This window comes from Sturnus vulgaris, chromosome 3 (genome assembly GCF_052056855.1).
Source record: "Sturnus vulgaris isolate bStuVul1 chromosome 3, bStuVul1.hap1, whole genome shotgun sequence".
In the NCBI taxonomy this organism is placed as follows: Eukaryota; Metazoa; Chordata; class Aves; order Passeriformes; family Sturnidae; genus Sturnus; species Sturnus vulgaris.
The window spans coordinates 46,751,416-46,776,653 of record NC_142245.1 but is presented as its reverse complement, the minus strand read 5'-3'; the positions used below and the strand labels follow the sequence as shown (position 1 = coordinate 46,776,653).

The 25,238-nt window shown below is 34.8% G+C and overlaps 1 protein-coding gene across 10 annotated transcripts in view; it reads right to left on the bottom strand.

Annotated features, from left to right (window-relative positions):
• The window catches only part of RYR2 (ryanodine receptor 2), a 377,449-nt gene that overhangs the window by 141,776 nt on the left and 210,435 nt on the right, over positions 1 to 25,238 (bottom strand). For all 10 annotated transcript variants that reach the window (XM_088161537.1, XM_088161539.1, XM_088161542.1 and 7 more), the window contains 5 exons: positions 22,255 to 22,358; positions 18,107 to 18,190; positions 14,910 to 15,069; positions 4,560 to 4,707; positions 1,462 to 1,670 (listed from right to left, as the gene is read on the bottom strand). In XM_088161537.1, coding sequence (XP_088017663.1) covers positions 1,462 to 1,670; positions 4,560 to 4,707; positions 14,910 to 15,069; positions 18,107 to 18,190; positions 22,255 to 22,358 — 705 coding nt within the window. The remainder of the gene's footprint in view (positions 1 to 1,461; positions 1,671 to 4,559; positions 4,708 to 14,909; positions 15,070 to 18,106; positions 18,191 to 22,254; positions 22,359 to 25,238) is intronic.

Genomic DNA, 25,238 nt, shown 5'->3' with positions numbered 1-25,238 from the left:
AGCAGTCTATAAATTCATTACTTTCAAACAATCTGTATTGTTTCCTTAAGTATAATTCTTAAAAAATTTTGCACAAAATTTTTCTCTCATATCAGATTTTGGAAGGAATAGACCTGTCTGTGAATGAGACAAGCACTGTGATTCTGATAGATTCCAGAGTAGCTCAGGACATGGTTAATGATTCCTCTGACTGACTTTCAAGTCAAAGACTGCAAAGGCTTTCAATGGGGTCTTGGATTTGAGTTCAAAGAAATTAACATCTCTTAAGAACTATTGTAACCAAGTATAGAAAAAAAAGTGTTAATAACTAATAACAGCTAGGATTCCTATTAATGTATTTCATCCCAAGTAGATGTTTATGTTCTGTATCCATCCTAGAAGTTGTACAAAACCAATGAACCTTTCTTGATATCTTGAAGGTTAGGGTTTTTTTCCAACCAAGGAAAGAACCCATTAAAATCAAACACAACAAAATTGTTTTGTAGATTGAGAACTAAATATCAAGCCCTAAGATTCAGAAGGCAACTATGCCAGTAAAAATAGAGGACTTGAACAGTTTATGTAAGACACGTTACAAAAATCTTTCCAGTTCTCTTTTCAAGGCATCTTCTAATGCAACATAGGAGTGGGAAACAAATACATTCCCACAGCATAAATGAAATACATCTTGAGAACTTTATCATACTGGCTATATCCAGAAATACTGTTGATTTCTGTTGCATATTTCAACAGTAATGAGGAAAATTAATTCAAATATCAGATACAATGAGTCATCAGTAGCCTTAATAACAATTAAGGTTTGGATAGCAGTTGCACTTGCCTTCATACTGAAATTAAAAATTTTAATGAGCCATTTAATCTGTTCTGGTGATGGTAATATAAAGGTTTTTTTCCCATATATTCTTATGACAAGATTCCAATGTCTATTTTCCACACAGAGTTAAATTTGAGCAAACCTTAGTGGTTCTATCATCCTTCATTTAAGCTGTAAGGATTTCTGTGAAAACTTAGCTGTACCCTTTGGAACTCTTACATTTCTACAAAAACTTTGTATCAAAGTTTGCCTCAAACGCTTACTGTTAATAATCTTAACCATATTTATTCCCTAATGGCACTTCTTACAGAGAGAACCACCAAGTAAAACTTTAAAGAAATTATTCATAGCTAAATACACCTTTTCCAGTACTTGAATTTGATTAAGCCACTTTCATTTTCAATTCTTTATATATGCTGTAAAAACACGTGAATTTGTGAAAAAACATTACAGAAATGCCAAACCTAGCTTATTAATTTTCCAGGTGACACTGATTCTAGTTATTCTGCCTAGGTCCTCAGAGAAATAATTCCATGAAACATCAATGAAAGCAGTGAAGGCAACTGAGGCAAATGTTACATGGAATAAGATACAAAATTTTAAAGCTTTGCAGTCACTCGTATTATTACAGATAAACATATACAAACCTTAAAGCCATCAAAAACAAAAGCTTCTTCATCTGAGCCAAGTTCCTGATCTGGCAGACAACCAGGCCTGGTCCAGCCAACTCTCATGTCTCCTGCAGTAACTGCCTCAAACTCAAAGTACCACTTCCCAGCCTTCACTGCATAAGTCTTTTCTGTGCGAAAGATCCTGAACTTTTCCATTATCCCACTGCACATGTCAAGTCTTGTTGCTGTTAGGGTTAAAAAAATAAAAATAAGTATAAAGGGGAATGAAAAAAAAAAAGCAATGTAGTCCCTGTTTCCAACTACTGACAAAAAAAAAGTGAAAGCAAAAGGTAAAGGAATCCCTTTGGGAATAGACATGAAAAGAACAATGTGCCTGCAGAACAGCAATGTAAGGAAAGTGTCCTTGCCCATTCTGAGAATCAGAGAAAGAAAAAAAAAACACCAAGAAACAAAAAAACACGAAGAAAGGAGAAGTTAGGAATCTGAATGCAGCTACAAATCGATGACTCAAAGGTCACACTGATTCTTTTTCTCAGATTAGGGAAAAAAAGGCCAAAAGCATGCATCTTTTTCCACAAATTTGTAACGTGCCAAATAAAGCCTGTGCAGCAGGCATTCCAGCCTGCATTCAGCATTCCAGTCTAATCACCACAATTCCACTTCTTCCTGAGTTTATTATAAGATCAAATTTGTCTGCACCTACTTGCACCTGTTTGTTAGGCCATGCTAAGAACTTCTCCCTTTCTCTTCTGTTTTCTCACACACATCAAGGTCCACATTTCTGATACTGCCTAGGATAACCTATAAAATCACATCCTTCAGAATTAACCATCACTTCTCATGAAGCCACCACGCCTGACTTCAGTTAGGTGAGGTTCATTAAGTTCCCTCTAGGCAACACAATTCTCTACCACATAATTCTTTATCAGTAGAATTTTCTCTTTGATAGTCTATACAATTAATGCCTTAAAAACACTTTTAAAAACCCTTAGTACCTCACCTATACAGATGAAGCACCACAAAGCATGGTAACTGAGAAATTGGGTTTTTTTAAGATTCTAAGTAGCAAAATGCTTTCTAGAGTCTAAGCAATCCCAAAAATACAGGTGCTGCAGGAAACCAGTACATAATAATAACAAAACATATAAACCAATACTAGAGAACTTTGCAAAGTTAATGTTTAAATAAAAATTAATGCTTGGAGATGCAGAACACCACTAGAGGGCTCTAAATCCCTAAATAACAGCGTGAATTTTGGCTGATGAAAGAGGATCCTTGTGACACGTTTTATGCACCTCCAAAACTTGAGAAGCTCATAAACTGCAAAATCTAAATCCCCAAAATGACTATAAAAATCTTCTGCCAAATAGATTCCAATGTTTGCTCAAGAAAGACCAATTACTGGGACACTGTTCTGCAGTTCCTTTCCTCTGGGAATTTTGCAACAACCTTCATCACATCTTTCAGATTCAAGGATTGCACTAGTGCTCTTTACATTTCATTACTAACTCCATTCACAGAACCAGCTCAACAAGCTCTGCATTCTAAGGAAAAAGACAATGGTTTTCAACAATTCATTCCCAAAGCAAGGCAGCAGCATGTGGTTCTCAGAGCTGTAACTGAAAAATGGGATTACTATACCTCAGCAGGATGTGGAGGAGACTGTGGAAGAGGAGTGTGCTCTCTCCCCCTTTCGCCTACACCATTAGAAAGCCCCTATATTTTCACAAGAGACAAAAGCCTCCTGTACCAGCCAACCCACCTTCTCAGAACCAAGAAGTCATGCTCAATCACTTATTGCAGCATCTCCTTCCCAGAAGTGGGAGGAGAATAAATTCTAGGGTTATGCAGCAGGGTTACACTCTTCAGTCTTGGCAGATTGAAGAGTGAGACCACGGCATTTTGCCACCAGCACTGTCCATTCCACTAAGGAACATTGTTCTACTGATTCAGCAACCCAGCCTTGTTACACATTGAGGGTCTCAGCAATGCCTCATATTTAATGTAATTTAATGGCAGAATCTCATAAAGGCTGAGGATCAGAGCATGCATGTGCTTTGGAAAAGAAATTCCAAATGGTAGGTCCCTGTGTACACCATAGGTATGAGTTATGTCTTCTGCAGAAATGCTTTACTGAAAGTCTATGGCCTAAATAGGTAAAAAAAAAAAAAATAAGGTTTAGACACATTTCTCAAAATTTCCAAATTTTGCTGAGATTATAAAGATGCTAGTTTCAGTTTTGATTATTCCATATTTCCTTATCTCTAAGTGAGCTTCTAAAATAGATTTGATAGGGGTTAGATCTATTTATTTTATTTGTACATTATGTCTCCTGATTTCTTGTACTTTCTTAACATTATATATGCTGCAGTTATTAAGTTAAATGTTATGTACTTTCTTTAAAAATTCTTTGTTAATAGTGCAGAATTTTTTTCTTGTCCAGGATGTCTCAGACTGAAAATACTACCCACAATATCAATAAAACATTCAACCTGGCAATGATGCAAGTTCAAACAAAGCTCTGTAAAAAGTGAATTAAAATTTCCTTACAGTCTAGTTCAACTTCCAAGACCTGAGAAAGCCAAGGAAGTGTAAAGGCTTTAACAGACTATCTAATTCTTGACTTACAGGTTGACATTCACAGAACTTTGTTTTGCACTCATTAATTTTAGAAAATTTCACCTTAGCTTTAAGTATTTAAATATAAGACTGTATACATACTGTAGAATTCTTCATTATTTAAAGTTATAATTTTAGGAATATAAAATTTACATCTACTGAGATTACGTATTTTTTTCCTATTTTGTCTTGAAACAGCAAATATAGTGTTAAATAAAAACTATTCTAAAAGTTTTGTTTATTGGTTTAAATTGTAAATAATTGCTTTAAAATACAAAAATATTAAATTTTGTAAATATTAATTTGAGGCCACAGGATAAGGAAAGGAAACAATAAGGAAAGGAAGACATTAAGATCTAAGAGAGCAGAAAATGGAGGAAAGCACCTATTAGATTTGGAAACACCTGTTCAAAATGTTTTATTGGACCAACAAATTCAGTATCAAAGTGGAAAATGCTAAACTTTTTTTGAGAAAAAACGCCAAAGTTAATTACCATGATCTTGATCAGGAGCTTCCAGATTGTAACCATAGCCTAGAAGGGTGCGGACTGCCTCCCGAAGACTGTCCTTGTTGGACTTCTTTGTCCGATCATCCAAAAGAGCGTACGGTACAAGGCGAGGATTTCGTCGATTTTTCACATCCTGCATAAGTATGAAAAAACAGTTCAATTTCAGAAACTGTGTTTTGTCTTACATACAAGATTATTCTCAATAGCAGCATAAAAATTACTCTTTATACAAACTGAAATCATGTAATTTCAAATACGGCAAGGAATCAAAGAAGCTGCAATAGTCTAGAAACCACAAGACTGAATTGGCTAAAAAATAAGTGATATACAAATAAACAAAGCTCTGTGTCTTATACCTGCTGTAAGTTTCTGTCAAATTTACTTAATAAAGTAACAATGCAAACCACAGAAACAAGGATAGATCCAAAGAGTATGATAGAAAAGTAAAAAAAAAAAAATTCATACACTTTTTATGAAGCAGCGACCATAACAAGAAACTTGCTTCTAACTAAAGCTGAGATATTTCTATACCACAAATATACCATGGTGTTTGTTTAACTATTATAGAACTAAACAAGATAAATGAAATGCCCAAATAAGAAATGTGAAAAAAACAAAAGAACAAAATACTACTAATAAAAAATAATAAATGCATGCAACGCTAATTAATAAATTACAAAATAGACAATATGCCAATACCTTACTATAACAACTATTTAAGACAGGTTTTCAAAAATAAAGGGGTTTGCAAGAATATCATATGCATTCCATGTGTAGAGTTTTTGCAATAGAGAATTAAACTAACCTCTCACCAGTTGAAATGAAAGTATTAGTAAGGCTTAATCTTCGCATTTTAGGTTTATTAAAAAACATTGATTAGGTTTTCTTCTACTGCAAAATTATCTTATTTGAAAGTAGTGTTTAACTGGATTACTTAAAAGGCTAATCTAATTTTTAGTGACTAACAGAATTGTTCTCTTGTCTGTATTTTCTTCTCACAACCTGTCAGAATTCGTTGGCAATGAGAGAAACCATGCGAAGAACTTTCCATGTTTGTCCTAATATCAATATTTATGAAAAAAATTACAGACCGGACATACAATATAAAAAATAGTGGCTGTTTGTTCTCTTCAGGACAATACCAAAGACATTGAGAGGCTGTCACTATTGGTTAGATTTATTAAGAAGTCCAAAACCAATACCTATTGTTTTACAAGATAGTGTCTACAGTGAAAGTACCTTTCTTCTTCTATAGCATTACGGTTCTAGTTTTAGGAACAGATGTGGTTTCAATTCTATCCTTGCAAGCAGAGAAGAAACGGCACATCCATTCTGAAAAAATTATTGCAGGCATCTTTTGTTATCCTTGAAATGCTGAGATGCAAGACTATCTGCCTCTTGCCTTGTCATAGTGAGCAGATATTGAAAGGTCAGTTACAAACCAGTGATTGATAAAATCTGCTCCTACTAGCTATTCCTCTAGGAGAAGAAATATTAAGGGACAAGCATTACCTACATGCTAAAAGGGCTAACAGAAAGAAAAAGGCAATGCATTGTTGGGGACACAAATTACAAAACCATATCAGCTCTAATTATATTCCGTGGAAAGGACAGTGGCAGGGCCAACACTAAAACCATTTGAGGCATGTACTTTTCATACTGATTTCAAATTCTTAATCTGTCATCCTGCTTTGTCCAATGTTTAATTTGGTAGCTGTGGAAAATGGGCTGTGTCCTTCAAGCAAATGCTGAAGTAAATGTTATGAAAAATTATTATTTGATATAAGAGTATTCACATTAACATCTGAGGTGGTGAAACACTATGAGTTTAATTATTTGTTATTAAAAGGACACAAAAAAGAGAATTAATTTCCTCTGATGCACTATATGCCCAAAAGACATTGTGAAATACTGTCTTAAAAATATCAAAGTTTGGAACAATAAATATATAACTTCTTATCCATTATATAATGTTAGACTAATGCATTTGTACTTGCCATAGCAACTATTAACACAAATTAACATACAGGCAATCAGCTGATAACAGTGTATAAAATGAAATATAGTGTAAGTGCTTTAAAACAGCTAAACACAAAATGAGATCAAGGAGAGAAAACAAAAAGGAATACAGAAATTTAATGCATTAAATCAACTTAATTTTACAGATTTTTTTTTCATTGGAGCTACTTTTATTTAACATTGCGACCTTTTTCACCTATTCAAGACTGCGGCTAGATCTTTAAATTTGAATGTGAGAAGAGATTTTCCTTTTAACAACTTTGTTCCTTTTTTTCCCTATTACACATCTATTTAAATTTTGAATGTGTTACTTAATTCTGAATTATGAACTCTTATTATTATATTCATCATAAGTTTTCATACTAATGACCTTCTTCACCTCTCTGGTATAAGTGGAGAATGATCCTGTACAGTGATTGAGCTTTGCACATTCGCAATCAAGTCAACAAGAAAACTGATTAGCTAAGAGTGGTAATTTTTACTGAGTACATTTCCAAGTAGTACAGAGACTAAATTCCACCTACTCAATACAAAGAAGTTACTGCAGACTGTTAAAATAAGTTTTAACATTCAGCCTAAGTTTTAAATTTTTTTTTGTCAGAATTTTCCAGATTTGACAAGTCTAATGATTCATCAGAAGGCTGTTTTGTACAGTTTTTCTGGCAACTACTTGTTAACAGACAAATGGTTTGAACTGGGTAGCACACATGATATTTATATAATTCTTTTGTTTTGAATTCAGAATCTATCATATCACAGAAAAAAAGGGGAAAAAAGCCTATGTATCTTATTACACAGCTTCGTCTTCATTTCATGTAACAAACATCCATTAATAATTTAGAATTTAATTTACTTTACTTTGGAAAACATTGCAGCCATAAAAATGCCTGGAAGAATGTGCCCTGGATGGAAGTAATAATGTTAAATGTCAGTGATATAGCCCTGACCATGAAAAGTCAGTATTACTTTTCACAGTGTATACAACAGATTCTGACATATGCAGCCAGTGATAAACAAACAACTATTTGAATGGGCACACATACACTTATTTGTAGGGTATAAAAGGATATGAATAAGGTCAACAATGGGCCAATTTAACTGCATACATATTTCTAACTACACATAGCTCTTAAAAGGAAAAGAACTACAGAAAAAATACCTAAAAACACACACCCCCCAAAAAACTCAACAAGCCATTTAAAACTTTTGTGACAGGTAAAGAACACTGCTCCAAAGTAACTCAAATGAAACACACACCATATGTAAAGTGCATTCTTTTGTTCAATGAGTCTACGATATGTAAATATCTGATCTCATGGCACTGGACCTGCAACTGGTTTTGGAACTTGCACAGACAGATCTCATGTGAATGAAACGAGAAATATCCATATTGCCTACAACCAATCGTCTGTCACAGCAAGAAAACCATAGTCAAATTCTATAAGCAGCTCTAAAAGAACCTATTAAGAGATACAGTGTGTCTAATAAGGCTGTGTGCTTCAGCAGTAATTCAGTAACAAACAAAAAAAAGGGTCATATAAACCTCTAAAAGACATCTGAAAATATTAATATAGTTTTCAGAGCTATAAAAGTTGTATTGCAAAGCTTTGCACTCCCGAACCTTCCCAAATCTCTGAGTAGTTCATGTACAGTACAGACTACTAGACTAAAGGGAACAAAAGGTCACCAGAAATATATGTAAATAAGTGCTTATCAGAAAGAAAGAAAGGAAAAGATGGTGAAGTTAAAACACACTGTAGGAAGAGTGCAGGAAAAATATGATAATGCTTTATTGGGAACACATATTTTGTGATTCAAAGTACTAGATCTGTACAAATACATATTCTGTGTGGTACTGAAATTATTTTGTTCTCATAAGCAAGGCTATTAAACTACAAGCACAAAACAAATGTATTTCAGCGCACATCCAGTGAGACAGATGTGCTCGTTTTCTCAGCTCCCTTTGCACCATTATCAAACCCTCATTCCACAGCTGTGAATTGATTCTGCTTGTTGTCCTATCTCCACCGACATGCAAGATCCACACTTCTCACTAGCACAGAGATTTCTGAGAAATTGCCACAACAAATGCTACAGGGCAAGCTTTGACAACAGTGCTGCCAGAAAGCAGCGAGCCACCGTGTGAGTGTGTGCAGCACAGACACCGTGAGCAGGATCATTTACCTACACCACACCTTCCCTGCCTTGCTATCCAGAGGGCTAGCTTTTCCACACCTCTCACAGCAGCTCATGTTTAACCAGAAACCAGGAAAACTAAAAATCATCTTATAGAGGAAAAGGCAAAATACCATTCTAACCTGGTATTTAATAAAAAAGTAATTTTCAAAGTCCAGAGCATGAGAACCAGAAAGCAAAATAAAGTTGTCACAAAGCTGTATTCTTAGTAATGTTGATAATCCAAATGTATCCAACCAAATAAGAGGTTGTATTCCTCACCTGGAATACTAGCAGTTCAGTTCTAACCTTGGAAGTATGTGCATCCTTAGTAATATGTGTACAGCTTCTGGCATCTTCACTGAGGACCACAGCCATATGGAATGCCTGGCAGAATGTGCCCTGACTATAAATGGAAGGTACTAATATATCAGTATAAATCATGTGAAATGTCAAAGTGAGGTAACATTAGTGGTTTTTACAAGAACAAGATGCTGGTTTTATATAAATTTAATGAAAAAATAAGCAAGACATGATTTTTCCCACACATGCATATTTCACCCAGCCTGACTTTTCAGAGCAATGCCTCTCTTGCATGGCAGCTTTAGGCACTCTGAGAAGACCAACTCGTGATCAACTAATGATGACATATACTTTCTATAAATCTGAAAAAAATAAGATCCTCACTTTAAAAGACCAAAATGTCTTGCATTTTTCAGCTGAAGAGAAGTAAGATTTCATATAATTGCTTGGCAATACCAACAGAACTATTCTAGGATGGGAAATGCAGTGCATCTTTTTAAAGATGCTTTTCACACAATGGAAGGAAAATTTTAGCTTGCTAATATTTATAAGCAATTGTTAAAGCTGTGAGATTTTTAATAATTTTTCCTTTTTCAGTATAAATGAGATTTCTGATTGTTAACTTTTCTAACCAGAACACAATGCAACATGAAGAAAAAGCAAGATACTCTTTGACTAAGCTATCTGGATATGTTACAATGTATATAAGCAAAATGTGAAAGAATCTATGCCTGTGATCTCTACAATCAGTGAAGAGACCGAGAAGTCATGTATGCAGAAATAGGAATGAGGCATTTTCTTTTTTTTTGTTTTCATTTGCTTTCTGATCTCTAAGTTTGACTCTTATCTCTTCTCTTCTGTCTTTTCCTTATTTATATGGATGTTGGGATTCTCCTGTATGCATAAAATCACAGTTTTATGAATGTCAAAAAAGTACCCTAAGCTCATGGATAAACTTATATGAGTTCTGAATGTTTTCCATTAGATTGTGAAAATTTTGTCACAAATACATGCTTCTATACTTCAATGCTATTTTTCCATTATCTTGTTAAGAAAAAGCCCTAAAAGTAACCAAAAAACCCCTAAACCCCTCATGTAATTATGACAGAACTTAATATCTAAGTCCATGAAGGTAAGAAAACCAAAACCCTTCTCTCATAGCACAAATGTGATGGTTTTAGTTCATTCAGTGGAAGGACATATTGCTTCTTTGCCTGGATCTAACTCCTGTATCTACCCTTGTTCATTTACTATTTCCCCAGTTCCAAGACCACTAATTTTCAGGTAATCATGTTCTCCCTTAAAGGGACACTGTCAAGTACTTTCATACTGATTTTTATGCTTGTTTTTCCACTTACCCTTGCTACTTAATGTGTTCTTGTAAACAGAAATACATATTTTTTCCTACCTGCTATGTTCCTTTTGCTTTCTCCCTTCATGGAGCAATAAGCAACTGTGAGTCTGTACTGTCAAAAAATACTTGTTTGTGATCAGTGTCATCACATCTGTCAGGACAGTTCTGGGAACAGGATTTATTACTTAATTTGTGCTCCCTCTCCTGGCTGGCTGGCTGGTTCTGCAGCAGCAGAACAAAAATACTGTATATAGTAATGCATAAAATGTAGCTTATTATATCTTGTTAAGAAAAAAGCCTGACAAGCAGTGATGGATTTAGAAGAAAGGAAATTTGGAAGTTGGAAGGTATTTTTCCCAACAGTTTTTAAAGAAAGAATTTTTTTATACATTAATTACTTGAGAGTATCCCTTTAATTTTTTTCATTTTATATAATCCCAAAATGATGAGGCTCTCATACTGAACAGACCTACTAGATTATTTAATTCATCCTACAGCCACAGCACAATTGCTGTTCATAACATATTTCCCAGTGATTAGCTCATCTACTTTAAAACACCTGTAAGCTTCTTTCCCTTAAGAAACTCTTTTACAGCTCTGCAAGATCTGTTTATAGTATTATATTTATTATCATCATGTCACTTTATCCCAGTACTGTAGCATGTCACAGTAATATGATGGGATGACAAAATGTAGCCCGTGAAATAAACCCATAGGAGTCAAGCAGAAGCATGTAGCAGCGTGGACAACAGCCAGAGCTAGCAGCTTGCCATGGGATATGTATGCCAGCTAAATGAGAGGAGCCTCTGCAGTGCACTCAGAAAGGAGCACCTTGCTCTTCTGCTCTCTTCTTATGGATTTTAATAAATGGTATTTGTTATCTGTACATTGTAAGCACTCTTGAAACTCAGATGTTGGTCTTTTTTCCGAAGAAAAAGAAAATATTTGAAAAGAGAAATATTATGGAATTAAGAGCAAATCAACATCAACATCCAAAGCACAGTAGCTCCTGCAAGACATACTATTGCTGAAAAAGAGCATAACTATCCATAACTATCCATGAGACTATGGTAACTTGTCTGCCAGGAATAAGGGAGTAAAGCATACTATTGATCATGTAAATCTCCTTCCTGAAGGTCATGAATATTTCTGAGCTCTTGTCCCCATTTAACAATCTGCTGAAAGCATAACTATGACACTGTTCACTGCACCACTCCATTGCATTCTCAACAACAGTGCACAACTCAACACACAAAGGTCTTTAGTCAGTCAAAAAATTCTTGGATGTTTAAAGCATAAGCACTCAATACCACAAAACCCCAATTAATTGGTTTTCCAACTCCAAATATGATCAGTTTTACAGGAACTTAAGCTTTTCGGTTTTAATTCTCCAGACTCCTTTCTGCATGCCTGTAACTGTCTTTGTTTTGATAAGGAAGAACAGTTAAATATTTATCATATATACCTAAGCCCAGTCAAATTTTAGAGCAGAAGCATTTGTCTAAGACTCTTTCAGAGCACAACCCAGTAGTCAAAATCAGAGCTTGATTCACACCAACTGCTTAAAAAAATATCTGAAAACTAAACTAAACCATTCTGATAACGTTTTTATAAAAAAAATTGTCCTTGGGAATCAAAATGGATGCAGATGCCTAAATCCTATTTGTCTAGTCAGACATCTTTGAGGCTATGGAGTCAATCTTTTCAAACTCTTGAAAAATGGGTAATGTACAAGTTATTACAAGGCTAAGGAGTTTTAAACAAAACTTCTAGTTGCCATGAGTTTTCTCATACCAGACTATAAATTTTAATAAGTGAGCAGAGATTTAATTTTCACGTTAAATTTTGTCATCTGGTGAGCAGGACATTTATTAGAAGGGAGCCTAGGGAAGGCCAGAGTTCCAAGAGTTTCCCTCAGGAAACTATTTTAGGAGTCAGAAGATGAAATATAGAGAGCTGATCAGTGAGTAGATCAGAGTCCTCCTTTTTCCCCTCTGCTCTCTCCTGGTGAGGCTCAAAAATATCTCCTCACAGGGCTACAACATTTGTGGTTCAACAATCAGTTTAGTCTCTTTCCCTAAACACAGCACTGAAAACATAAGACTGACTTCATTATTCTTCTGAAGTGATTAATTTTAGGTTATATCCCATACTGGATTCATCTGATCAATGTTTTTTGGGGGGTTTTAGGGTGTTTTTTTAAAACCCAAGTTGTGGTCTTGAGCAACTCCACTGCCTTTTGGGAACCATAATAAAACTAATGATTTATGACTATCACATCACACCTCTTCAAATGCAGAATTTTGTATATCAACAGGCACAAAAACCAAACATACCAAAACATACATAAAGACAGTGTATAATAAAAATATTGTGAAGATATAAAGGAGAAACTTTTTTCATTGCCACCCACTCCCAATTTATCTTTTACATATCATTCCCAAACCAATAACACTGAGAAAGCCTTTAACATCATCATTTAATTGACTTTCCTACTTAATATCTCACCAATTCAGAAAACATGCAATTTAGCTGCAAATTCACTCCAATAAATACGGCAAAATTATTTTTTTCAAAGATACACTGATACAAAAGGTAGGTTAAATTGTTTTCAAGATCTAAGAAAATGTATTCACTACACGTGAGTCATAATTTTCTCAAAGCTAGTTAGAAATATAATTAGCTAAGAGATTTGATTCCAGAAACTTCTTAACTTTATCTTAACCAAGCAATTCTGTTGCAAAACTAAATTTAATTTTGGGCTATGTCAAGTTTCTATCAAAGTTGTAACTATTTCCCAACTTTAATTCATTTCACAGCTCCCAATTGGCAAGGTCCTCTATTGAAAATGATTGCCTTCTGGAATAATAAAAAAAATGGGAGACATGGTAAAATTCTTGAGTGCATTCTTTAATATAGCAGAAATACTTCTTCTGAGCATACAGTTTTTCATTCTAGAAATGAATTCTGCACTGACTCCATAAACACAGAACACAAATAGTGAGTTCAAAACTAATTAATCCCCTCCCCCTATCTGACAACAGAAAACCATCATTCCAAATACTTCTCATGATTAATATTCCATCAGAAATGTTAACAGCACTTCACAAGGCCACCTCTTACTTAAAGGTTCAGTATTATGGAAAAGTTTCATCCTGGGAAAAGCAGAGGAGTTGTACAAACAATTATCTTCAGTGTTTTTCTAGTAGAGCATATACACATATTGCAGTCTGCAAACAGAAGAATTGACTCACTGTCTCTCTAGACTCAAATACAGAACATAGATTTCCTAAGTAGCTTACAAAGTAACACAATGACAGCTTCATAGTACGATACTGTAATGAACAATACTGAAATGCAGATATGCAGCATTTATTTTGGCACAAGAGCATACCTGTATGTAATAAGGTGAAGTGCTTAATTTGATATATAAAAACCAAGCTTATTTTTTTATTTTACACACAAGTTTTACAAAAAGAATGAATTCTGGTCCTGTAGGAGAACAAAATTTGACATATATGGCACTGAAATGTAAAACTCAAATATTTGTCAAAAACAAAACCACAGTTTGTAGGAAGAAAAGGGTATGTACCTACAAAACAGCTGTTTCTCATTTTTTGCGAAAATAATAAAGCTGAGCTTTTATGCTCAGCACAAAACCATGAAAACTCATTTTCCCCAAGGGGTAAATTGTCCTATAATTTCACTGTGAAATGCTACAACACATTTATTAACACAAGTGAAGAGATCTTTCTGTATATAAAATTCACAATCAATCCTAAAAGGAATATAAAAACTTAAGGGAAAACTTAATGTAGAAGCTGTCTTGAAAAATATTAAATTAGGCTCATGGTATACCCAAATGACTGGTATTGGGGGTTTTTTAAAGAAACCAAAGAACCTGAGTTTTGCTTTTAATAATCCACCATGCTTTACTCTTACTCTCCTCCCTTGTAACACATTGGGATAGCTACCAAATATTATTCTTATTCACTGGAGCAGAACAACTAAAGTAGGACTGGAACTTTGAGACTGACTTAACTATTCCCAGTTAAACACATGTTCTGCCAGTAATACAACATATTAGCAAAGTTATTACTAGAAGTTTACATTCTGATTTTCCTGGCTAAACAAAATTATTCAATTCCCAGAACTGCAAACATTTAAATTATTCCCTTAGTGAAAGTCAATATTTACATTTCCTAAAATACTGGAGCACATTAACTTCTTGCATGCAATTTTCTCACCCTGAGATCAAGACAGCAAACAAGACTATACCACCAAGTTTTTTAATACTGCTTGTAAAAGAGTATCATACTGCTATTTAGCAGGATTGCTTTATATTATGTAGTTTTGTTTTCTTTGACTGACAAACTTGCATTCACTAGCTGTTTCCTTCTGACTGTGTGCCACCACTATTTGCATTAGGTGTGAAGTATCTCAATAGATAAGTGCTGGTTTAAGTGTCTGAATTTAGCACTTACCTGCTGGATGCCGTATGTCCAGCCTTGCCTTATACGGTCCCTTGCCCAGACATTGTGAGCGTTCTCTGCTAGTTTATCCACCATAGCTTCTTGAGAGGGGGTCAGCTTGATAAAACTCAGATCCATGGGTGCTGGCTTATATCCACTCAACAACTGATAGCTGTTGAAAAAAAACAGAACTTGCAGTCACTTTTCAGCAAGAAAAAAAATTAAGAGAAAGCACAAAAGAAAGAAATTACATCTATGCAATATATCTATATAAATAAGACATCTACCTTTGAACATAAAGAATAATAATGTAAACTTGATTACTGATTTTTTTAAAATTCTGTTTCAAGCTAATTGCATTTTGATGGGATGATATAATTGGTGATGAAAGCTACACAAAATGGTCTGAACTAAAAATGTTTTTAAAGTATTTTAGTAATGCCACAGTAGTAGATGAAGATGTTGTTTATCTAAATGCTTATGTCAACAATATTATTGCTACCTCTGAGCAGATGACAATACTTACTAAATTCTATCTACTTCCTACCGAACAGAGAAAATAGATTCTTCCTGTTACACAAAGGGATGCTAAGAGAACAGGTCAAATGCCTTACTCAAGACCAGTTTTAAAATCCACCTTGAAAGCTTGTCTCCATAATAATTCATAACTTAACTATCCTTCAAATCATAGGAGCAAATGTTTAAAATCTAAGCATGACTTCAGAATACAAAGGCAGCTTCCTCTCTTTTTTCAGTGCTCCTAGGAATGCTACTTTCGTAAAGTTATTCCCTTCCAATTAATTATAGAAATCTCCTACTTTACTTATGAGCAATCCTTCAATAGAGGACATAAAGCATTAAAGGTCTTTTCCAACCTAAATGATTCTGTGATTCTATTTCTCCTCCAGCATACAAAGCACTGTTTTTGTTGAAACAAAAGGAGTCTGTGGAAAATAAACAACATTCTCTCACTGAAATTATACACCCTGGGGTGTATAAAGAATGATTAGTGTAAATAATTGCTCAATTATTTTCTAAACAATTTGGTAATTTTCTTGTATTTTCTTTATTTGTACTGACAGAGAGAAACCCATAAAAATAAACAGTATTTATCCCCATTTATATCCTAAAATATTCAAATACTTTACCAACCTTAATTATCTTCTGTGACAACCATTTTAAAACAATTTAAACAAATTATTTGTTGAAAACAATAATTTAAAATGACTAGGTATTTAAGAGGGATTACCATCTATAAATAAGAGGTTGAAACTTCCTTCAAAATTACCACAGTAAATAGAAAAAGTATAATTTTGAAAAATTTAAAAAAACTTAAAAAAAAACTTTTTCAAAAGTTGAAGTTTGAAAACAACAATTCAAGAACGTAATTCCAAAATTCAGCCATCCACATAATTCCCAATCTGCAGGTTTCTATTACACAAGAGTTCACTGCCCTCACAGCTACCTCTCATCAGGTATCTGTGAAGTCACTTCAGTGAGATGAATAAAACAAGACAGTAATGGAAACAGTAAAACGTATGAAAGTAACACACTTGTCAGATTGGCAATTACCGTGCTCTTTCCTGTCATGCTCCCCTGCACAAGCTTGTAAGAATATAGCCACAATGTTTTCCTTTCCTTTTTGATATTATATGTGAGGTATCAAATTCAATCCATTATGTGAGGTATCAAAATTCTGACTTTGTATGCATGGTATGACTTCAGGTTTCTAAAGTTATGACTGTTAATGACATTAAAAATATTCAACATCACTGGTCTTCTTATATTAGAAAGTATAATTTCTTCAGACTTGAGATTTAGCTGCAGTTTTTCAAAAGCAGGAAATTTGATTCACTTGAACAATCTTGCAAATGCACATATATTACTGCCCAGGAAATTCAGAACGAAAATACAGAAGACCCGAGATATCTTTTCTTCTTTGAGAGATATACAGTTATTTTGGGACATTGAAACTGAAGAACAATTTGGGGGGTGGAACTTAAATTATTTCCCTGCTTTTATTCCCATTCATTCTGGCAAAGCTGCCACATCAGGGATTCTGAAACTGTAATATCAAGGGTATGTAAATCTGAGCAGTGTGGTAGATATCAAAGACTTGATGGTCCAGGTTCTTGCAGCTACCTTGTAGTAAGGTATTACCTAGAAGCCTGCAGAAATCTTGGCAGAATGGGGCACAGGCTTTTGGCTCACAAAAGGAAGAAAGAAGACCTGCTTTAGGTAAACATGCTGGAGGTAATTACACTGGCCTCAGGGACTGCATGTAATGCAAGGGTATGGGTCAGTGAAGGATTGCTGTGAATAATGGAGATATGCAATACCAGAGGAGCAGCTATTTCTGCACAGAGCACATTCCTGCAAAGAGAAATGAGTTGCTACTGGTGGCAGGAACTCAGCAGTCAGCACTTACCATTGCTCTGAGTCATAACCAAGGAAACTAAATTACTATCTTAAATTCAGGAATAACAGACCATGCAGAAGTTCTTTCCTAGAAAAACTGCAGCATTTACCTTTCTGCCTTTCTGACTTTTTACATATTATATAATCCTCCTTCATCCCACGGGCTCAAGCATATGTTGGGCAGTAGGGCTGTCAGACAGGCATATGAAACTAAAGTTCCATTATCTCAACTGTGTCCAAGTTCCCAAATTCTTTATTCTCAAACTTTGTGTGTGTACACTGGTGCTAAGGAGCCAGGGCAACTTGGCTGGGCCATGATAGCTGGTTTCAGAACTGTGGTACCCAGTCCTACCAATGCTGCTGCAAACAGATTACTTAGAAAAAAGTCAAGTGATTGTACCAGTTCTCTACACCTAAAGTCATGGCCATTTGAGAACTTTCAAACTTTAAATATCTGCAGCACAGTAAAATACATTGGCAAATTTACTGTAAAAATTCTTTACAAAGTCTCTGTGATACACATAATATATAAAAGAAACACATAACAATGAATGTCAGACATTACAACATAGCACAAAAAATCCTAAAATTTGTCTATGCATCAGGTGAGAAATATCTGGAATAAAAACTGTGATTTATGGTATGTGAATATTTCTGAAAATTCCGGAGAATTCATGCATACACATGCATGCCCAAGAACTAATAAAACTAGCAGTGCAAATATTGAATTCTTAAAATAGAATTCACTTAATTCACACTGCCTAACAAGAAGACATTGAACTTCAACTTACTTCTTTGGAAGTTTCATTTTTTTCACTTTTTCTTCAGCACGTTCATCAGCAATTCCTACATGGCAACCTAATGCCAACAGGGTTCTAGGGCACAGAAATCAGAGATTAATTACTGACAATGTTTCTATGTTTAGAGTTCCCACTGTTTATAGGCACACTATAGTGTCTATAAATGGCACTATAAAACAAATGAGACCTATGGAAATTATTACAATATGATATGGAAATACCAACACCAGCCTTTTTGTATATGTAATAAGCTTTCTGATAGTGTTAAGAAAATGCCACAAGATGCTCCAAAAAATTTAGTAAAAATATAAGTAAAGTACTTCAAAATGGAACTATGATATAGTATATTCCATCTATGAGGTATCAGTTTGAAGATTGTCCTTGGACTATTATTTCTGCTTTATATACTTACTCATACCACTTACATACTCACTCATACTGCTTCATACCCACATCTTTCTATGTTTTGTTACTTATATCACAGCTATACAAAGGAAAAAAGGCATAAAATATCACTTATCCTTAGCATGAGGAAGCTATTAAAGATTTCAGTTGGATCTGGATTTTTTTAGGATATGCTACTGAAGAGAGAACTGACAGCAGAATGCATGACATCATTAGGCCAAAACTGCCATTTTACTCACTCTAGACAGTGTATTTTGTACCCACCACAAGGCTTATACCACAGAGCCACTGAATCAGCCCACTGCAGTCTGACTCTGCAAAATGCACCTCATTTCAAAAAACAAACACTAGTTACATAAACGTAAAACAGGGCTAACAGCACTAACTGGGTTTCTGATTATTTCTTCCTGCTTTCATTGTAGCCACATTGTAAAGCAGCATAAACTCTAAGTCTCATTTGTCTCTAGGATTTGATCTGTAAATTATTAATTATTTGTTCCTGCATTTATATTCAGTGTTGGCTTATAGTCTTTCCTTAGTCTAGGTGCATTAATAAAATATTGCATTGAAATGAATAGAAATCCTAGACAAAAGTCAGAGACTTAACTTTGGAGAATTTTCTCAAAACTTGAGGGTAATAACCATATCTTTGATAGAAACTGATTAGAGAAGAAACCACAGGTGTAATACCTTGGACTCCATTCCAAATTTTCCTGAAGTGGAAGAAAGGTGTCAAACAAGTTTTTTATTTGTTCTTGCCACTAGCTAAAACGGTATTTTCTAGTCTTCCTCTAAGTATATTTACTGCTCTTGAACTGACAGGAGGGGAAAAAAAGAGAGCAAGATACTCTTCTAACATCATTTCTCTTGGCAGATGAGTTGTCTGTTTCAAGGAGATTCTTACAGCATATTTTTAGTGCTAGCTACATGAAGCCCTACTGTTATGGACTGTAAACCCTGATTTAAAGTTAGACAGTAAAATCAGAAATGAGGAAATTAATATCCATGGTCCCTTCCTGCAAAACACACTATCTGCTAAAAATACTCCATGCAGCTAAATTTCAACTGCCATAAAGAGTACATGATTCTTATGCAGCCATCACCAGCATAAGTAGGAGAGGGAACATATCTAATAGTGAAATGCAGTACAGAGAAACTAACCTCTGGTAGCCCTAATTTTCTTGTAATATAAGCCAGGAATTATCTCTACTCAAATAAAAAAAATTCAAATAAGAGTGCCAGAGGAGGATAAAATGACAGACTGTACTGGCAGAATCTGAAAGACCATTAAAGCACTTCAAATCTAAGCAAGGAAAGTGTCTGAATGTAGCTCTCACCATAACAATCATATATGTAATTATCACACAAGACTGAGTAAATACATAGAAACAGGAAAGTCAGTCAAAAATAATATGCAAGAACAAGAAAAAATATGCAAGTATATTGCAAGAGCGAACTATAATATATATATATAAGCATGTGCAGAAACAGTATGAGCAAGCATATTTTAATCCCATGACATTTTCAAAAGCAACTCATTCCTGCATGTTGACATTTCCTACAGTATGTAATTTTTATAACTCATAAAAGTATTCAATCATACTTAAAAATATACACAGATCCCAGGATCTGGAAAAGAAATGTTCTAAAAGATAATATGAGCTAGATCTTCCTTGATTTCTAACTCTCTCATCTGGCAGCAAAACTGGCAACAACCCACGAAGGAAAAGACAATTACAGCTGGCCTTATTCTCCACGTCCTGCAACTACTTCAAGTATGCAGTGTGATGCAAATTGTAAATAAAATTATTAGAAGTTTTAAAATAACATTTTCTTTCCCACTTCCCCTCTGTCAAGGCTGACAGCTAGTAGACTAGACAGGTTACAATTCAAGTCATTATCTATGGGTCACCTAGAACTGATTAGTGCACTAATCGCACATTTTCACTAATTCCACATTTTCAAGCTTGTCAAAACAAACTGAGCAAGGACTCGTCCCTGCACAACAGATGCCTACATGATAATAACAGCTCAATACTACAAAATTAGAACTTCATTTATCAGAAAACAAGGACAAATACAAGGAATTAAGAAGGACTTAGTTTAAGTAAACATACAAATTTTGAAACACATAGAAGGACTGAATGCTTTATATTTTGGATATTTTCCATTTAATGGAAAGACTCTTTCTTGAGTAAGCCATAAAATTAATTTTAAAAAAGCGTAATCCATAACTTGTATGTCTATAAAACAGAAATATGGAGGTTTTTATAGGGTTGGATCAGAAAAGCACTGGATATCGAACCAGTAATCATGTAAGGGCTCATTAAATGTTCAATACTTAGTGAAACGTTAGCAGTGTGCATTTAATTATGAGAGCACGATTTTTCTGATGCCTGAGCCATATTATATAGAGTATTCTAGGAAAAGATCCAACTGTAATGAAAGTTAATGACATCATCTTTTGTAGTTTCATAAAACAGAAAGGAAGAATGTATTTTGAATTCTTAGCACATTCCTCTGCTGATGGGGAATGCTCAAAAACTTTCCTTGTAATTCTAGTATCTTTCCATAGAAAATTTGAACTTATTTTCTTCCTTCCAGTTCAATTTCTCTCTGAATTCTTTACCTCTAAATAATGGCAAAATATCCCTCTCTAAACTGTTTAGCACTTAGGGTCATAAATATGACCCTAAGTACTTCGTTTTTCATCGAGTAATTTATTTACTGTGGGAATGTGGGTAGATCAGTAAATAGCACAGAGAAGCTGACCTGAAAAGAAATCTGCAAGAAGTTCTAGAAGGAGTGTTCTACATATAAACACTATATTGCACTATCAGTTTACATGGCAAAGATTTTAAAAATATAGGAAAAATATTCACAGAGAAGTAAAATCACGTGCAGACATTCATCCTTTGTAAACTCTCTGAATAGTAAAACGCAACTATATTCTAACATGAAGAAAAAAAGAATAGATTTCAAGAATGGGTGACTAGAGAACCACATCTACCACAGAGCATTTATCAGTTTGAGAAATATTTTTACGTATTGGCTATATGGAATGCTACATATGGGAGAAATTACTTACACTAATAGATTTTTCAATTAATTCACAGCAAAGTAAGAACTCACACTTCCTTTACTGACAAAGCTGAGGTGAGGAATTGTATTTTGTAAACCAGAAACTAGATTACTTCAACAAACCTTTAACAGCCCATTGAAATTTTCTAGCATTCCAGCTGGAGAACTTCCATGACATTCACACATTTAACCACTCATCCACCAAAGGAGGGAATGCCTACTACTGTTTGTTCTGTGGCAACATGCACAAAGACACAGAAATAGCAGCAAGGGATCTTCTAAAACTAAATATCTAATGAGTGTCAAAGTGTGTTTTAGCAATAAAGAAAAAAAAAAATTAAACTAAATTGAGTTAAACCAAGTAAGAAGCAAAGATTCTTTTTTTTTCAAAGTTTGGATCTCTTTCTTTCCTCTTAGATAAAAAAATTGTCTGAATTGTCATTTCACAATCAGCATTATCACAATAATTCTACAAAGACTATCAAAGTAACTTTCAGTGCCAAGTATATAATTAATTTATGTATCTCACTCCCTCATTTGCATACTATTACATTCACCTATATGTCAAATTTTAATTTGCATGTCAATTTATAATTCTTCTAAATCTCCTTACGAAACTCTAACTATAAGCTTCAAAAGTTCTAGCAACTTACTTCAGTGTTTCAAGTGACATTTGCAAGTTATAATTTCTTTCCTGCTCTGGCAATTTCGAGAACTCCACTAAGCACGGGTGTTGTCTTTTGTTGTCGTCTCTAACCTGAGAAAAGAGTAAAGAAATAACTTAACAAGCCTTAAAAACCAAAAGAAATTTAAAACCAGACCAATCCACAAGGTACTTAAAGCTGATCCTGTTGGAATTACTCAGACTGGACAGTACTTCAAAAAAGAATGTATTCTGTATTCTCAGAGCATTATCACTGTGTTCAAGGCAGAATTTGCATTTGCAAATGAATTTCAGATTTGCATCTCTCAAGTGGAATAAATGCTAATTTGTACATGCTATTATACAGATGTTCACAGGAAATGTTTAAAGTTCAAGAACAGTGCAATCTATATTGTTTTAACATACAAGCCATAAAGTACCATCTCAGCTTCAGCCCTATGTTTCGAAAGTTCTACATCTAGTTTGCATGCTGATACAGATAGTACTGAAATCCTTACCTGATGAAAATAACAATATGAAAGAAATCTCCCGCATCTCTTAATTCAGAAAGTGTTTGTTTCTAAGTTATTTCCAGTACCATAGAAGCAGAAGTGACTGTTTGGAAGTCACACACGAGTGGAACATGAATTTACTTTTAGTGTAGTGATGGGAGAGCCATATGGACCATAATTTACAAAATGCTACATTTTATAAACTTAAAAATTTGATAAAAAAAAATTTAACCTGCTCATTTTCTAGAGTTTTGGTCTAACAATGGCCATAACCAAAAAAGACAAACTTGGAGGGTTGAATTACAAGCACTCTATATCTCTCAGTTTAGCATCTTCTGCTAGAGTTCAGACAACAACATCTATAAAGCTTGATAAAATATATTAGCTGGAAAATATTACCTAAAAGACCCCAATGCAGTTGTTAACATCTATATGGTTGAGACAACTTTTTAAACTATGTATTATAACATATTTGTGTCAACCTTTGATGGACCATAAATTCACAATTCATATTAACCTCTAAATCTGCAAAGTGGAAGTTATTGAAAAATAACATTATTTTTGATCAATCAAATAATTCTGTTGAAAAACTGAATGTTAACAGTTAAAGTTAGGAAGCCCAATTGTTATCATTTTTCAAAATTGATCTTTACACTATTACTTAATCCAGTTTGATTTCATTAAAAAAAATCACATTTCTCTATAAGATTTCTGAATTACATAGTTTTTGCATTTTGATCCAAGCACGTAATTCTCAAATTGAACAGTCATTTGTTTATGTTTTGGATTGAAAAATCTTTACAGTCTCCAGGGGATATTTATCTTGATTTGATGAGATTAATGTTCTTCGGACAGATAATACGGCAATCCAACTGTAAAACTACTTATAAATAGTAATAGAAGATAAAATGAGAAATATATTTTAGCACCACTGAAAATATTTATTTCCAGATTCCTAAATTCTACAGTAATCTGTATTAAAAAAAAAAGGGTACCATCTCTCAGTTTAGATCTATGTAAAGCTAATTTAAGTCTTAATTGTCAGGTATTTTCCTCAGAATTCCAATATTAATTTATTTCCCCCAGTGACACTATTTCTGTTCAACAACTACAATGTATAATAATTCTATTATCTAGTATGCATATTTTTTGGGTTACCTTCCTGTTTCTTTTTCTGAGCACAAGATAAAAATCTACTGCCTTGCAAGCACATTATACTAGTGGCAGAAGTCATGACATGCATCAATTCCTAATTTTTGTGGCTGTTTTTAAGTGCTCAGTGACATTGAATAGAAACAAAGATATGCAAATGTGTCTGATGATTTCAATAGTACATGTATTCAGACTTAAAATGAAGCAAATTAACAAAGTCCATAATTTTTCTACATTAGCTTGCCATATTACTTTGTTGCATGCATAGAATGCAATAGTAACATAACACGCAATAGTGGGTATCACTTCGGTGATGCTACATACAGATCTGATGACCCACATATGTAGGAGGAATAAAAAATGCTACAGCAATTCTTTCTTAAATAATCTGGAGGGTTATTTAAAGCTTCTTTTAGCCTTTAAAATTTTAGACTTGGTGAAAAAACACCCCTAGCTATTACACAGAATACATCTTGCTCTGAACTAAAAAGACAAAATCTAATATTAGAGGACTTGTGTGCATCTAAACAAGATAATTTCTGTGCCATGCCTTCCCCCACTACTCAGTAACTGCAGCGCATTAATTCAGAGAACTAGAATTGGCAACAGTGGCTTAAACGCAGATGATACAAAACTGGGAGGAGCTGTTGACTCCCCGTAGGGCAGGGAGGCCCCTGCACAGAGACCTGGAAGAATAACAGGGCTGGGAAATCACCAACCCTACGAAATTCAACCAGGGAAACTGCTGGACCCTGCGCCTGGGATGGGGCAGCCCTGGGTGTACAGACGACAGGGAATGGGATGCTGGAGAGCAGCACCATGGAAAGGGACCTGGGGTCGTGGTCAGTGGCAAGCTGAACGTGAGCAGCAGTGCCCTGGCAGCCAGGAGGGACAACCCTGTCCTGGGGACATCAGGCACAGCATCACAGACGGGCAAGGGAGGGAATTGTCCTGCTCTGCTCTGAGATGGGGCAGCCTCACCTCCAGTGCTGGGGGCAGGTCTGAGTGCCACAATGTAACAAAGACATTGAACTCATAGAGAGTGTCCAAAGCGGGGCAGTGAAGACGGTGAAGGGCCTTGAGGGGAAGGCATTGGAGGAGCAGCTGAGGGCACTTGGTCTGTTCAGCCTGGAGGAGACTGAAGGGAGACCTCAGTGCAGTCACAGCTTCCTCAGGAGGAGAAAAGGAGGGGCAAGCACCGACCTGAGGGAATGGCCTGAAGCTGTGTCAGGAGAGGTTTCGGTGGGGCATTAGGAGAAGGCTCATTGCTCAGAGGGTGTTTGGGCACTGGAACAGGCTCCCCAAGGAAGTGGTCACAGTGCCAAGCCTG